The 16290-nt window shown below is 31.0% G+C and overlaps 2 protein-coding genes across 2 annotated transcripts; both read right to left on the bottom strand.

The window, feature by feature from the left end:
* Positions 1-288: 288 nt before the first annotated feature.
* On the bottom strand, positions 289-6661 carry LOC130962265 (DNA mismatch repair protein PMS1). The gene is made up of 11 exons (XM_057888433.1): positions 6334-6661; positions 5564-5887; positions 3816-5093; positions 3184-3446; positions 2986-3112; positions 2392-2460; positions 2168-2241; positions 1900-1965; positions 1536-1639; positions 922-1103; positions 289-744 (listed from the first exon to the last, which is right to left on the bottom strand). Exons 1-11 carry the CDS (start codon positions 6592-6594, stop codon positions 604-606), a joined length of 2889 nt encoding a protein of 962 aa, XP_057744416.1. The 5' UTR covers positions 6595-6661; the 3' UTR covers positions 289-603.
* Positions 6662-10837: 4176 nt separating this feature from the next.
* LOC130961563 (thiamine pyrophosphokinase 1-like) lies at positions 10838-13562 on the bottom strand. The gene is made up of 6 exons (XM_057887508.1): positions 13357-13562; positions 13170-13266; positions 12654-12726; positions 12359-12460; positions 11933-12182; positions 10838-11277 (listed from the first exon to the last, which is right to left on the bottom strand). The coding sequence occupies exons 1-6, from the start codon at positions 13496-13498 to the stop codon at positions 11156-11158; spliced, it is 786 nt and encodes a 261-aa protein (XP_057743491.1). The 5' UTR covers positions 13499-13562; the 3' UTR covers positions 10838-11155.
* Positions 13563-16290: the final 2728 nt, after the last annotated feature.

Genomic DNA, 16290 nt, shown 5'->3' with positions numbered 1-16290 from the left:
ACGATAGAAAGAAGAAAGCAACAACTCTAACAACCACCAATAAAAAAAAAAAGAGAACAAGCGCCACATAAAAAAACCAAGTCCATCAACTAAAACAAATGCAAAAATCAAATCACCAAATAAAATATATATCACTTTGTACAACTCTAACATTCAAATCTTTTGTATTACAAATTATTTTAAATAAAATACCTTTTAAATTTAACTTTAGTTTACACATTTAATTTAATTCTACAAAATATAATAATTTTTAATATTTATTATATATTATTATTAATTTACCGTCCCATCCCGCGCATGGGTGGGTCTCATTCTAGTTTGTATAAACTCTCGGCTTGATTTAAAGAAGCCAGAAGAGCTAACATAACATTTACAGATGCCAATTGAGAAGTTATGCAGCTACTGCAGAAACTATCATCAAAGAACTAAGAAGCATAGCATCAAGCATGCTAATGTCAAAAAGAAAAAGAAAAAGAAAAAAAAAACTCGAGATAGACCCCTCATTAAATTTTACAGTAAAGATTAGTAAACAAGTATTTTGTACAAAAAATAAGTTACATAACTCCCTGAACTAAACCAATATGGCAATGGGAGTTTAGAGATTCAGTCCATTGTTAAGTCTGCATTTTCAGTTCTGACTTCTGACCTTTTATGAACTGTTGTCAAGTCGACTAGATGCCGCATCGTTGGCCGGCCATGGGGACAATTCCATGGAGATTTCAGCTCAGCCAAATGCTCAAGTATCTGAAAAAACACAGTTATTACAAGATTCAGACTCAGTTTGTCAGTGTGAAAAGATTTGAAAGTTCTATTTTGTTTTGATTTGGTGTCCCATTAAACCTACTCATGCTACTCCAATGTGTGCTTGTGAATTTTTCATGAAGAGGAAGGGGCAGTGCCTAAAATAACACTTATTAGTACCTTCTGCATTTCATTTCTTCCAAGTGAATCACCAATCATGATTGATGATCGACAAGCACGCGATGCCAACATTGCGCGAACTCTTGACGGGCAAAGAGAATCTGATGTATCCATTTTATAACTACCAACAATGTCACATTCCCCGTGATCATCAGACAGGGTAGAAATCAGCTCCTTCACATCTGTTGGGAAAAAACACTTATCAGTTATCACCTCAAGTAACATTATCCTTATTTTTCTGTTTTGTTTTCTTTTTATCTATGAAAATAATAATAGTAATAATAAATGCAGTCTATAAATCATGTCATAGAGTATATAATTCACTGTGATTAATCGAAATCTCTAAAAAGAATACGTATGCACAAGAAGAAATGCCCTCAAATTGAATCAAGTATCAATTTAAGCCATTTTAATTAGGCAAAAATTTCCAGATTGGGATGAACCATCTCCTAATATCAGTACAGTATTATGATGATCATGATATCACAGACTGAGAATCACATATCAAATGCACACAGGATTTTAGGGCTGAGGCTTCCTTGACCTACCTTCGAACGTATAAATCAATAGACATGGTTAAAATCCAAAAAAAAAAAAAAATCCAAAGAACCTACCTTCAACTCCAAAGGCTATATTTTTACTGAAAGGGATGGACTTTAATTTATAACGGCAGCCAGGTGGTGCATTTAGATCTTCTATCAAAGTAAAGCCATTCTTCCTGAAAATGAGTAACTGATGAGAGAATACCAAAACAATTTTTCTAAAGCTCAACTCCATCAGCAACTCGTGACAATCAAAATTAAATGAGTAGGTGGTAAGAGACAATAGAGCAGCAAGACTGGCTATATTAAACTGAAAGCATAATCTGTTTAATGCAGGATTGATATCAGGATTCTATTAATGAATTATGGCTTCTGACAAAAACCTGAAGGAAGTAAAATCAGCTTATCATCATTGAATCAACATGACAATTTATACCTGATTATGTCCATATGCATTGTAGCAACTATTTCTTCTTCAGGGGATAGCTCCAATTGGATTGGCCTACATAGTGACAAAGTGGTTCAGACCTTGGAAAAATTTAGATAATGAACAGAGAAGAAATACAGTACTCTATTTTGTGGAATCTGAGTAGTGTACGTGAAGAAATATATCCTCAGTCACATTCGCAGAAGTAGTGCTTGAAAAATGATATTTCAACCCGAATCAAACTCTCTAACTTTAAAATCACCTTCACACTCCTCACCTAAGTAAAGGCTGCTGGTTCAAGATGGTTGACTGTGAGAGACGCTCAAAATTGTATTTCTCATCAGCAGCATGCTGAAAATAAGCTTTCATTACAAACTATGATTTCTAAAGTGAAATTTCGATTATAGCAAAAGAATCATCAACATAAGATTTACCATTCAAGGGGATGCGAAGAACAGCAGATTCAACAATTTGAAGGTAAAAAAAGGGTTTAGAAATTACCTGGTCTACAATAAATAAATCTTGATCCAATTTAGCTATGATAAATCCAAGATTGAATTGGCCGATCACCTATCAAAGCATTACGTCCAAGACATCATCAATAACTACATTATATATTTAATCTGAGAGTGCTTGTATGGCTGAGCAGCTGAAGAATAAATGTAATATTTTGCCATGGTCAGGATAGACATGCAGCCCTTTATGCTCCAAATACAAAAATGACTTGGGTCGAATATCGTGGGAAAAACTTAACAAGCAGTTAAACTTCACTAGTTAGAAGATAGAAAACAGCCAAAAAAAACCCACTAGCACATTTAAAAAATGGTTTTACTGACAAGTTTTCTAAGAGCAGTTGTTAAGAATACTAAACTAGAAAAGCTTTTTATAGGAATAAAATAAGATTTTGACATTAAAAGCATACAAAATTTCTACTTTAGTAATCCAAACAAGTGCGTTTGGCAAAACCCTTTAAATTAATGACATCATCGATTGGTATAATAAAAGACAAGCCTCCTAGAAAGAAAAGACAAACAACCTATCCATGTAATTAGTATTACAACCATATAAAATAATAATATGAAGTACGGTAACAACCTTCATTCTACTGAAGTCTTCCTTCTTGAAAAATCTTTCCAACTCAATAGTTGCTGCAGCTAAAACCCTTTCTTTCTGATCTTCAATTTCTGGTTGTGAAAGCTCTAAAGTTGCAGCGGCATAGCAACTAGAATAATTATGAGACACAGTCAGTACAAGATTAGCTTAATATTTCATACAAGGATACCACCATTCTACCTTTTGCTGCTATTTTTTCTGCATCTATATTCACTGGATTGCAACATAGCAAGCCTCTTCTCTCTCTTTTTCTTAATGTCCTGAAAGGAAAATTGCAGGCTGGAGAACAACTTCTTAGGAGAAGACTTAGAAGAATCTAACCGTACAGAAGCTGAACATAATGGAGGATCTGAGTTTAAAGTATGATCTGTAGTCTTGATCAAATCATAGCTAGAAGGAGCTATTGGTGCTTTTTCAGCTTTATTATTCTCTTGATCTAATTCCTGTAAATCAGCACATGCATATATGAATATCACATCAAAAGAGAATCACAAAATTTTATTTTCAGTTACTTATATCTTTACCTTTCTTATTGGATAAGAATAGAAATTTTATTGGAAAGAAAGAAAGCAATCAAAGTAAAGAACTTCCCCCTAGACAAAGCAGCATAAAAATGCATAATGAATATGAGGCAAAGACATTAATACTGTGTGGAGTATATATCAGGAAACTTCAACGTAAGTGCTCCAAATAGAAATTTCTACATCAATATCAATATATAGTATCACATGCAATACTATTCTTCAAGAACTAAAAAGTCTAGACATACGAAATTGGAGCAATGCTGGAAATTTGACCGCAAACCCACATACCATTTTACACACTCCGTCAGTACAGTCACCTCTAACAGAATTTTCACTTTTGTGCATGACGTCATCAGGATTAAGTTTCTGCAAAGAGTCAATCTCAATCTCCTTAGCATTTCCATCAATTTGATCAAAATAAACAGATCTAGGAATAGAGTCATTTGTTTCAGCATTTGCAGTCCTGAGGTGACACTGAGGAGCTTTATTTCTAAGAACAGGTACTTCAGATAAGGCTGTAATGATGTCATCATGACTTCTTTTATTCACAGAAACAAATTTGTTAAGAGTTGACTGAACATATCTTGATTGGTTGGCCGAATATTTGTTAGAAGTGGTCCCACTCTCAACTCGCCTTGAGACATCCGCAACTTGATCAGGCATAATACTACCAGTGTGTGTCAACTGTCTTCTACTCTTGTCATCCTTTAAAGAGATGTGTGCTCTGAGGGTAAATTCTTGGCGCACTATACTTCTATCAGTGTTAGGAATTTTCAGTGCTTCAACATGAGACCCCTGACCACCACTAACAGATTGAGCAAAATTGTTGGAATCGGTAATATGCCTAGCCTCACACTCATCATTAGAAATTTTATCATTGTTGCACTCAGTATTATTCTTCTCCTTGTGCCCATCCTGGGAAGTACCATCATCATCACAATCAATATTATGTTCTTCCTCAGGAAGACTATTATTTGGAGATGACGGTTTTGTTATGATAAGAGATTTCCTATGAGAAGAACCCAACTCAATGCAGTCTTCTTTGCCATCCGGCTTCTCAACTTTATTAACAGAATAAGAGACATTACTTGGAGAATAAGTTTGTTGTAATCCCTCTCGCAGGGCTTGCAGTATGGCACTTTCTTTAGAAAAAAATATTTTTCTTTTATCAGGAGTTACATTGACATCATATGCTCTTGTAGGAATGGTAAAATTCAATATTGCAATGGGATATTGTTTAGGGTTTGCACCTTTATATAACTCGTTGACAAGTTTGCTGATTTTAGGCATATCCACCGGTCTACCATTCACAAAAAGATACTGCCTATCTCCCAAATTCCGTCCACTACCCTGCCCAGGCCTAGAGATGAAACCATCAACTTTGCAACCATCTGATATACATATTGTCAATGGTTCTAAGCAGCTGAAAGTATTCATGCCAAGCACTGTGATGATGTTATCTTTAAGAGAGTTACTTCCTTGTGTCTTAAGCACCACAGACCTTACATTTTTCCCAGTTGTATTGGTGCAGACAAAGCGAACGCCTTTTGCAATAAGGGCATATGCCTGAAGAGTACTTGTTAGAAGTAGACCATATTAGTAAACTCAATGAATCAAGAAAAACGTGGCAAGCAAAACATGGAAGGAAATCTGGAGATATAAACTATAGAGAAAATCCAAAAGCATGAAAAGGTACAAAGGGCATGAAAGTTAGATGACCGAACATTTTAAGTTTTTTATAGTTAACAATAGAAGCTAAAGGCATGTCTCACCTCAACCAGAAAACTTCACCTAACCATTACAGTTTTTAGCCTTGGTGCCTTTAATTCGACCACACTAGTTAATACTTACTAGATCCTTAAAGTAGTTCTCTAGCAGTATTTTTGATTTGTTTTTAGCTGAGATAAGAAATGAAAATAGATGACAAGCCAAACACCACCCAAGTTTTATTTATTTTCAGTAAATAAGTGACTTTATAAAAAGAAAATGAATTGAAGTTTGTTTCAACTCTTTTCGCACAGAAAACAGAAACTTACATTCAACAGAGAAACCAGCTTGCCATATTCCTTGCGTATGTTACGGCTAAATTCCTTGCTTCGAACTGGAAGATTCGAGAACAACTTCTTAACTGTGACAGTGGTTCCAACTTGGCGAGCAGTCTTCTTCTCAGCAACTAACAGACCGGAATGGTCAAAAGTCAAGTGCGTTGCAACTGTCTCATTCTTCGTTCTTGTCTCGACGCTCAAATTCCCCAAAGCACATAGCGAACTCAGTGCCTCACCTCTGAATCCAAAAGTAGTCAAAGACTCAAGATCAGGAAAATCTGCCAATTTTGAAGTATGATGCTTCAAAGCAAGAACCTGCAACCATTAAACATGTACATTGAAATTAGCTTACTTCAAATCCAAAACAACTCATAATCCTTCACTTGAAAAGTTACATGCATACAAAACGTTAGCTTTATCAAAAGTTAACACATTTGCCATATTTAGAATATTTAACTCCTCACAATCCTTTAATCTTGTTTTTCATAGAGTACCATGGCACCTTGCTACTCTCTTTAAAACTCGAAATTTGCATACATAGAAAGGCTAGCAGTATTGAAAGAAGTTACCACCTTTCGACTAACGATTTGCAGTAATCTATCTCCAAAAAAAAAAAGTATTAACATGATGGGAAGATGTTAATTTTCAGGATTAGTTAAGTTTGAATTATCATTTCACATTAGAAACCAATCCGAAGGCTAATTCAATTTCATTTAAAACCCTAGCTCCCAAAACCTCCAGACCAAAAAGCAGCTTGTCACCTTGAAATTGTTTGGGGAAATGCCGGAACCATTATCGATGACCTGGAAAGAATCTTCGCCGAAGTCCTTGAGAACTATCTCGACGGCGGTGGCGCCGGCGTCGAGGCTGTTCTCAACGAGCTCCTTGACGGCGGAGGAGAGGTCGAGGATGACTTGGCCGGCGCAGATTCTGTGCACGACGGACTTCCCTATGGGCTTGATGAGTTGCGGTTCATCCGCCATTGATGACGATGTTCCAGTCGCATGAAGCTCCTTCAACATTTGCCGCCAAAATTGCAGCGGGAATGAAACCTGAGTGAGTGACAGGGAAATTGAAGAAAATAATAAAATAGACATGAGACTTATTCATACTGTGGTCTAAATAATTGGAGTCATAATCCAAAAAGAGCTAGTCTATTTTTAGTGGGCCTCAAAGGTTAAAGCGGTTCAAATTCAAAAAGGTCAATCCCAAAACTACATGGGTTAATCTATTTGATATCCACGGTCGATTTGTGGACCTGGCTTGTCATTCTTTACTTCAGATACTTAGGTAGCGTTTGGTGGAGAGACAGAGACAGAAAGACTGAGACTGAGAGACAGAGATTAGAAGACAGGGATTGAAACAAATTTCAGTATTTTGTTTGGTGCAAAATGAGAGACAGAAATTGAAACAAGAATTAAACTCTAATTTAATTTGCACAAAAGGTAAAATTAGAATTAATTAATTGAAATGAAAGTATTTTAGATATAAAATGTTATTAAAGTTTCAGTTTCCATCTCTAAAAATTTCAGTCCCCTGTGTCCCTACTTTTTGGAGGTACTGAAATACTGAAATTTTCGAGACAGAGACAGAAATTTTAGTACCAGTCTCTGAACTAACAAACACGATACTGAGTCTCAGTCTCTCAGTCTCTGTCTCAGTACCTGAAAACAAACACTACCTTACAGTTCAACTACTATTTCATAGGATAACTTTCCAGAGGCTAAACTAATTGGCCAGTGACAAATCTTTAAATAGAGTTCAGTACTGCAATGGATTAATACTTGACCTGCCGGATTGGGAAATATCATGAAAAACAAAAAAAAAAAAACTTCCCAAAGGCTAAAGAAGAAACTATCTATTATTTCTAGTGAATAAATTTAAGAGTGATGACTAAGTGATCACTTCTTTTTATAAATACCTCGTTATTCATCAATCTTAAAGTATTTTTCAATTGTAATTTTTTAAAATTTTGTTATGTTCAAAAGACTGGCGTCATTGCCGAAAACCTGAAGATCAACCATCAACCATAACAAACGTTCATCCAAAAGATGGATGTACGGCATCTGACTCAGGATCACAACGTAAAGATCACTACAATTATGATCGAACACTTTTTTTTACCTCGATATTTTGAAAAAGATAAAGATTTTGCTGATGAAAGAGATAAATAGGAGCAAGGAGGACAAAGAATAAGCTTTTTCAGATTTATAGTTTTCGAAGAAATGCTGCAAAGATTATGACCCTCATTATATTCATGGCACCAAGGACTATTCGAATAATTAGAAATCGAGTTAGAACGACAGCGAGAATATGAGCTGCAACTGTAAAGAGATCGAGAGAAAAAGGATCCAATTTTCTTTGGGAGTGATCCCTTTTTCAAAGAAATCATGCGCGCTAAAGTCTCCAAAAACTTCAAGAGCCTTGACATAGACCTTTACAATGGTACAACTGATCTCCGACACCATCTCAGCAATTTTAAGAGTTGTATGTATTTAGCAGATGCGTTTGATGTAACTAAGTGTAAGGTATTCCCGACCACATTAATCAAAGCAACCATAAAATGGTTTGATAATCTATTTCCAAAAGCGGTAACATGTTTCGATGACTTGGCCAAAAATTTTTTTACCCACTTTTTTCATTCAAAAGACAAAATTAAGCATGTTCTAAGTTTACTAGGGATAAAACAGAAATCTAAGGAGTCCCTTAGAATCTATATGAAATTGTTCAATAAAGTCTGCCTAAAAATCTAGATCCTACCAAGTACCAACAGAAGTAGCCATAATTGAATTAGTAAACGGTATCAAAGATGCACCCTTCTTATAACTAATTTAACAGAAACATCTAACCTCTCTTCACGAGGTCCAAAAAAGACAGAAAAATACATTAATGTAAAAAAAACTGACCAACTAAAAAAACCTCATCAAAACAAAGAGGCCGGCTAGATTGATAAAAAGGAAGAACAAATAAAGAACGAAGACTATACTAATAAGACAAAGAGGCACCACTCTTACATTTTGTTAAGAATGTTTTCAGGTAAAGTTTATAAAGATATTTGTCTAATAGTTGAAAAGTTACCACCTCTACGAATTATCCAAAATAAGAAAAGAGACAAGTCAGAATATTACAAATACCATTGTATTTATGACCATCACACTAATGATTGTTATAATCTTAAAAAATGTTATTGAAAAACTTACATAAGATGACAAATTTGATAAATATATGGAAACTAATAAGTCATACAAGAAATACAAGACATTCAAAAAAAATTAAAAGATTAAAAAAAGAAGGATTGAATAAACCTAGAAAACTACTAAGCATCACCGCCATATGATTGCAGGAGAGTTTACAAGTAGAAGTCTAAAAAATCTCTCCAAAAAAGACACCTGAAAGAGGTATTCTAGGTCGGAGCTAGGAAGCAAGACCCTTTATCTATCTAAGATCACCTTCGTTAAAATAGATGCTATAAGTATATTATCCTGTTATGACGATCTAGTAATAATCACAATTATCCTAGTAAACATCAACTTGCACAGAACTTTAGTTGACTAAGACAGTTCAACTGATATTTTTTTTAAGAAAGTATTTGACAAACTTGTACTAAATGCAAAAAATCTAAAGACATATTTAAATGCTTTGTTCAAATTAGACGAAACACTCATTCATTATCTTATATTCATCAATTTGTACAAAACTTTTAAAAAGGAGCAAAAAATAACACAAAATTATCTTATTTGGTTTTGATAATTATCAAAATGGATTCATAGTTAAACATTTTTTATTAATTAATTAATTAAATAAATTTTATATAAATAATTCAAATTTAAAATTTAAAATTTAGAATTATACATTTAGAATATTTTATATTTTATTTTTCAAATTTTTAATAACAAGTTAATTTTCAATAACATTACACTGTTCTATTTATTCCAAAACGTATTTACATTTGCTATCAAATCTCTCTTTTATTAAAACTATCATTAAAAAAACTATTGTCAACAAATTGATTACTTTATATATACAAATTTGAATGACTAATATGTCTACTTTTATAGTAATTAAAAAAGATGATGAGTTATATTATATATTAATCATTCTTAAATCCTAACCTATTTTATCTAATAGTTTATATGGTTGATGACTTCAATTATAATGGAAAAAAAAAATAGTGAAAGACAAGATTATTCAACATTAAAATTTATGAGACCGAATAAAAGATTTATTTTAGTTAACGTGACTAGATTAATCACATTATGATTCTATCTTTTTAAAAGAAAATATCCAAAATACCCTAAAGAGTAAAATATAACTATATTTAGATTACGATCTGGACATGTTTCGTTATACAAGTTAGAGTTAACTCAACGGCACATAACACATTTACATATATACAAATATAGGATACTTTATTTTATGAATAATATTTTGTATAAATATAATATTTTAATAAAAAAATATTTTTAATACAAAATAATATATATATATCCAATATATTAAACTTGTATCATCATTTGCCTTATAATTTTTATTGAGTAAGCATGTCAATTAATTCTAAAAAATATCAAACCAAACTATTATAATGATATTTTTAAAAAAACCTATTTATCTTCTAATAAAAATTATGAAAAATTTATTTATTAAATATACATATTAAATATTTTATTAAAAACCATAGAAGAATTAATTTATTTGACAAAAAAAATTCAAAAACTTTTCAAGTAATAAAATTTTACAAAAAAATTTAAAATAATAAATATGTTATTTAATTTATTTTTAATGTGTATTTGTATTTCAACATATATTTTATATTGATAGCTAACTGATTTTGATGTACACATAACATAATCGAAAATTTTATTGACAAAATATCTTGAAATTTGTTTGAAAATTTTGAATTTTTTCTCATTTTTTATTTTATCTTAGTATTCACTAATATTCAAAGCATACTTAAGGCTTATTTTTTGGATATGAAAGCAAAAGTAGTGATATACCATAATATCTTAATTTTTTTATGTTTTTTAAAATTGTGAAAAGTGCACAAATTGAAAAATCCAATTTCTGTACCTCAATTTTTAATTTTTTTAACACAAATCGGACAATCCGATTCCTGTACCTCTACAAATTGGACAGTCTAATATCTACTTCTCTAATTAAACCTCTACTTCTCTAATTATCCCCGTTGCCACACCAATATCAAAAACAAAAAGTGGCATACTTAATGCCCGTGTATATTTGTATCAACTATCAAATCGGATTAATCCGTTATGAAACAAAGTTGAATGACCTTATATAAGGTGATCAAATTTCTAAAATAATGGTATTGACACAAATGAATGGAAATTAACATTTGATAGCTTAATAAACTTACAGCTTGAAGTGGAAAATCAGAAGGCAACCTAAAGTTGCTTCATCTTCTTTAGTACATTGCTCGCTTCCATAATGCTCATTAATTAGTAGTACATGCCCAATGCCCCTTGGCATCTTGGTAAATACTCATCTCTATGCTTGTCAGAAAATTCATCCATGAATTTTCTCTGCTCATATAAGTGTAATTGGCTTCAGTGGAATGAGTAACATTGACTAGGGTTTCCTCTTGATGGAAATGGTCCAAAGAAGATCTGAATCAGACTGAACTGTCACTATATCTCCTTTTACTATATTTGATGTGCTTACTAAGCCACCAAATCTCATCTCTGTGTTATCTGAAATAGACAAAATAAGATATTAGTTAGTTATCATCTGCTTCCACTATCAAACAAGTTAACAACAGTGATTAAAAAAGACTATATTAATTAATCAGAACCATCACAGCCATATCTAAGTATCCAACAACAAAAAATCAAATTTATAATATATTTGCTGTTTTTGCATTTACACAAATTTGGATAAAATTTCAAAACTAATCCAGATAGATTAATCCAACTTGAAACAAATATATATGCCATTAAGTGGAAACTGATAATAATAGCTTCTCATAAAATAGTTTCCAGCTTTTGCAATTATATAAAAAAATTTTAGTTGTAGAATCACCATTTACATGTGTTAAAACAAGACACACCCTAACACTAACTACATATATCTGGTTTAAAAAACCAAGTTAGCTCCCCATACCAATCCATTTTATTCACAAAGTTTGCATTCAGGATCTGCCTTTAAGGACAAGTGGACAACAACTGCCCGATCGCTTTAAGTTAGATACAGTATGTGTTTATTAAGTTATTCACAAGAAATACAGGATATGCAAAGTCCACCTAATCTAGTAATTTGAATTGACTATAGAAGAATCGGACTTTTGTATCAGCATGTCATCAGGCAGAAACCATGGAAGAGTATTGATGATTACAACGATATACTTACTAAGGTCCCACCGGAGGCCGGTGGTTGTAGACTTCGCAGATGGCATTCCAATGGGAATCAGTCCGCAATGTGGACCCTCAATGGAAGATTGAACAAAGATCTTATGACAGTGACTCCGTGGAAGAAGGTGAATGAGGCAATCCTCAGACAGAAGGACAATTCGAGTGTTAGAGAAACGGCATAGAACATTGATGTTTCCCATTTCATGATCAAATCGCCCGCCAAGTGCTCCGGTAACAAGAATGCAAAGCTGTGATTATGTCAAGTGGAAAAGTGGGGAAAAAGTCAAGAGTGCTCAGCTGGACTAATCCCATAAAATTAATAAGTCTCAATTATTGCAATAGTTGCTTATCGATTTGGCAACAGAAAAATCACCAAGCACCATTAAAAAGTATAAAAAAAAAACTGTCCAGATGAGCAACTTACTTTTGATTTATCAATATCTGGTGTTTGGTCAAGTATGTACGATATACATTTGTGTAAATCTGTGGTATCCTGATCGTGAGATTCATCTATTATCTTAGTTCCCTGCAGACAGGATACAAACATAAGACCCTTGGAATGATTTATGGAAAGATCACATATAAGGAAGTAATAAGTAGGACCAATTTAAATGGGAATTTGTTGAACCATTAAAACCATATTCCACTACTTCACATGCATATAAAAGCTAAGGCAAAAAGACCAATGCAGAATAGAACAAATAGACAGAGCAAAATACCAGCTTTTTATAATATTCGAGTACTTCTGTCCGGATTGAATCCATGTCACCTTTGATTACATCAGGCTTGTACCTATATAAAACTCAGCAACCTAAATCTCCGACTAAAGAATATATAACAAAACACCTCAAAAAACCACTTAGAATAGAACTGATGACTACATCCAAATACATATAGTTAGAAAATGAAATTATTACCCCAATAAAATAGTGACACAGTAGCCAGAAGTACATAAAAGGACAAAACAAGGTTACAATTTTCCATTTTTCTTAAAAATCAATACTCCAATTTTATTTCCATTTTTAACTCTCAAAGTTACTAACAAGACTCTGAACATAAAACCTCACTTTAAAGGAAGAATAAGTACCTAACTATTTTGGAGCAAGCAAGTGTCATGAAAAAAAATAAAAAAAAGTTACAATTTTCAATTTTGATTCTGAATTCGGATACCCTCTTTTCTGAATTGAACAAAACACTCATGCAAGCAAAAAATTTTGGAAAAAAAAAAGGGAAACCTGGATTGAAGAAGAGATGGCTGTTCAGAATGCAAAAGCTGAGTCATTTCATCGAACAGGCGATTGGCACCACCGTCAGCACACACTCTCAGCTTCGCTGTAGCACGCAAAACGACACAGAGAAATAAAGAAACACAAACAAAACGACAATGGAATAAGAAGAGAGAGAGAAAGAGAGAGAGAGTACCGTGGTCCCAAAGAAGAGGTGCGTAGGTAGGAAGGCGCTGATTGAGAATGACGAGAGCATAGTTAGTTACAGAAGAGGTGTTGTCTTTATTCTGCGGTGGAAGAAGGAACGTTGAACGGTGAGACATGAAAGAATCCTCCATCTTCTTTCTTCCTCTCTCTCTACGCTGGCTTCTCTTTCAGCTCTCACATTCACGTGTTGAATTTCAAAATTGGTAGCCATCAAAGTTAGTTAACAATGTATTTATACGTGTTGTTTAAAGGTATGATAGTAAGATTAAAAAAAAAAAGTTAATAAGATAAAAAAAAAGTTAATAAGATAAAATTTTTTTTAACTTATTTTATTTAATTAATAATTAATAAATTTTAAATAATATAAATTTAAAATATTTTAATTATTTTATATTATTTTTTAAATATTATTAATATTTAATTTATTTTTAATATATATTTTATATTAATAATTATTTTAGTAGCTGATAATAATATATAACTAATATAATTGTTATACTTTATCTACAAAAGTCAAAATTACTTTAATATTATATTTATTGTGCATGTTTGGGCGCCATTATTTTGTTAAAAAGGATCTTTTTTCAATGAAAAAAGATCTTATTTTATTTTTTAACGTGTTTGGCAAATTTCTAGTAGTAAAAGTAAAAGTACCAGTAAAATAAAAAAAAGATCTTTTTTGAGAAGTTGTAATTTACATCTTTTTTTAAAAGATCTTTTTTCCTTAAAAAAAAGATGTTTTTTATGTAATAAATAAATAAAAAAATACTTTTATATTGTTATACCCAAACATAATTGATAGATAAAAAGACTTTTTTACATGAGATATCCAAACATAAAATTACTTTTACTTCTCTATAAGATCTTTTAAAAAAAGATAACTCAAAAAAAGATCTTTTCTTAGAAGCTCACCCAAACAAGCCCATTGTATTGAATGGAAATCTTTTACTTCTAGGCCATTAAATATTTTTTATTAAATATAGAGAGTTATATTTTTTATTAATTAAATAATTTTAGTTTTTTATTTATTATATTTTATATTAATGGCTCATATTTAAAGTTTAGTATAGATTTAGTGTTTAAAGTTTCAATTAAAAATAAAAAAATTTAGATAAATATGGGAAGATTATGTCATTTGAACTATAACTCATTGGTATAGTCTTTCTATACTCACTTAAAAAGTCTCAGGTTCGAGTCTCCCTATATTTGATAAAAAAATAAAAATAAAAATAAAAAATAAAAATTTAAACTTTAGAGATTAAGAAGTGCTATATTTCTTAATTTTTCTGAAGTCCATTAGCATTTAACTTCACTGACTTTGTGTGTATAAATTTTTTTTGAGTATTGTGATTTGTGAGCTAATTTAGTGTTTGTTTGGGTGCCATTATTTTGATAAAAAAAGATATTTTTTCAATGAAAATTTTTTTTTTTTTTTTTTAGCGTGTTTGGCAAATTTCTAATAGTAAAAGTAAAAGCACTAGAAAAATAAAAAAATATATATCTTTTTTGAAAAGCTGTAATTTACTTTTTTTTTTTAAAAAAATATTTTTCATGTAATAAATAAATAAATAAGTTATTTTATATTGTTATACCCAAACATAATTGATAGATAAAAAGATCTTTTTATATGAGATATCCAAACATAAAATTATTTTTACTTTTTCATAAGATCTTTTAAAAAAAGATAACTCGAAAAAAAATCTTTTTTTAAAAGCTCACCTAAACAAGCCTTTAATTCACATTTCTTTTTAAAAGGTATCTTTATTTTATATAGGTATTTATTAAAATAAAAAAACTTGTGATTTATAAGATTTAAACTTAAGACTATTTACTAAAAAGATAAAGTATATAATATCTTGATTAATTTTATATTTATTGTTTATACATAATTAATGAAGGATGGATTAATAATGCAGATTAATCTACTAATTCTCGTTAAAAGTGACATGTATAAATGAACATAAGTAAATACAACTTAAAAGTTTAACCTGGTAAGCGTAAGGAAATAGTTACATAATAGGGATAAACTTTTACTTTTATTTTACCTGTAACTTTTTGGTAAATTATTTTGGTAATAATAAAACTCTTAGCTTATAGTTAACATTTTTTGTATATAACGTGTATATATATATAACATTTTTTGATGGAATGCTAGATATTTATAACTCTCACATCTTTAATAGTTTTCACACGGTATTTATATATTTATATATGAAAGTTTAAAGTACTCAAATTCTTAAGTATTTTAAAAACTAAAGTACCAAAAACATGGTTTATTTTATATTAGTATTTTTGTATTTGGCATGATCAAATTAAATAAAATAAAATAAGGATTTTTTGTGTGGATATAGCTGTACTTGTATTGTTGCATTATTGAGGATTTGGTATGCTCCCTTTTGAAGGGACATTCATAACTAGGAACGGTTGGTCCTCTAAGACTTGCTTCTTTTTTCTTTGATATAGTGATGTAAACCAATCATTGTTTTGGAATTTATCGTATTATGCCATCTCCCATCCCATGTGCCAATTGCTATCTATGATCCATCAGTCTTCTATTCATTTTAATCACCCCTTTTTTTAAATTAATTTTGATAAACTAATAATATAATTTTACATATTTATTTAATTATACCTATTTTTTAATGATATGATACACGTAATTTTAAAAATATTTTTTTACACAAAAAATAACCATCAAATATTCAAATCCATTATTATAAATTTATCTTTATTGACTTACATCCTTTTTCTAACAATTGAAAATACTAGTTAAACACTTAAACAACACAAATAACCAATTTCATTATACAAATTATTTTTTGATTTCCTATAGTATTTTCCAACCTACCAAGTCAAAAGCTAATCCATTGGAAATTCCAAATCTAAACTCCATTTAAGGGGCCAAAGAATTGTTCCATATGCA

The sequence above is a fragment of the Arachis stenosperma genome, chromosome 2, assembly GCF_014773155.1.
Source record: "Arachis stenosperma cultivar V10309 chromosome 2, arast.V10309.gnm1.PFL2, whole genome shotgun sequence".
NCBI lineage: Eukaryota > Viridiplantae > Streptophyta > Magnoliopsida > Fabales > Fabaceae > Arachis > Arachis stenosperma.
This window is presented reverse-complemented; position numbering and strand designations above follow the sequence as displayed.

Excerpts from the sequence above, each read along its gene's own strand:
- LOC130962265 (XM_057888433.1), bottom strand. The coding sequence starts at position 6,594 with ATGTTGAAGGAGCTTCATGCGACTGGAACATCGTCATCAATGGCGGAT. Across the intron at positions 5,888-6,333 it reads TTTCCCCAAACAATTTCAAG|GTTCTTGCTTTGAAGCATCA; the intron begins GTGACAAGCTGC and ends TAATGGTTGCAG. Across the intron at positions 1,966-2,167 it reads AACCAGCAGCCTTTACTTAG|GCCAATCCAATTGGAGCTAT; the intron begins GTGAGGAGTGTG and ends GTCACTATGTAG.
- LOC130961563 (XM_057887508.1), bottom strand. The coding sequence starts at position 13,498 with ATGGAGGATTCTTTCATGTCTCACCGTTCAACGTTCCTTCTTCCACCG. Across the intron at positions 12,727-13,169 it reads CCATCTCTTCTTCAATCCAG|GTACAAGCCTGATGTAATCA; the intron begins GTTTCCCTTTTT and ends AGTTTTATATAG. Across the intron at positions 11,278-11,932 it reads CGGCCTCCGGTGGGACCTTA|ATAACACAGAGATGAGATTT; the intron begins GTAAGTATATCG and ends TGTCTATTTCAG.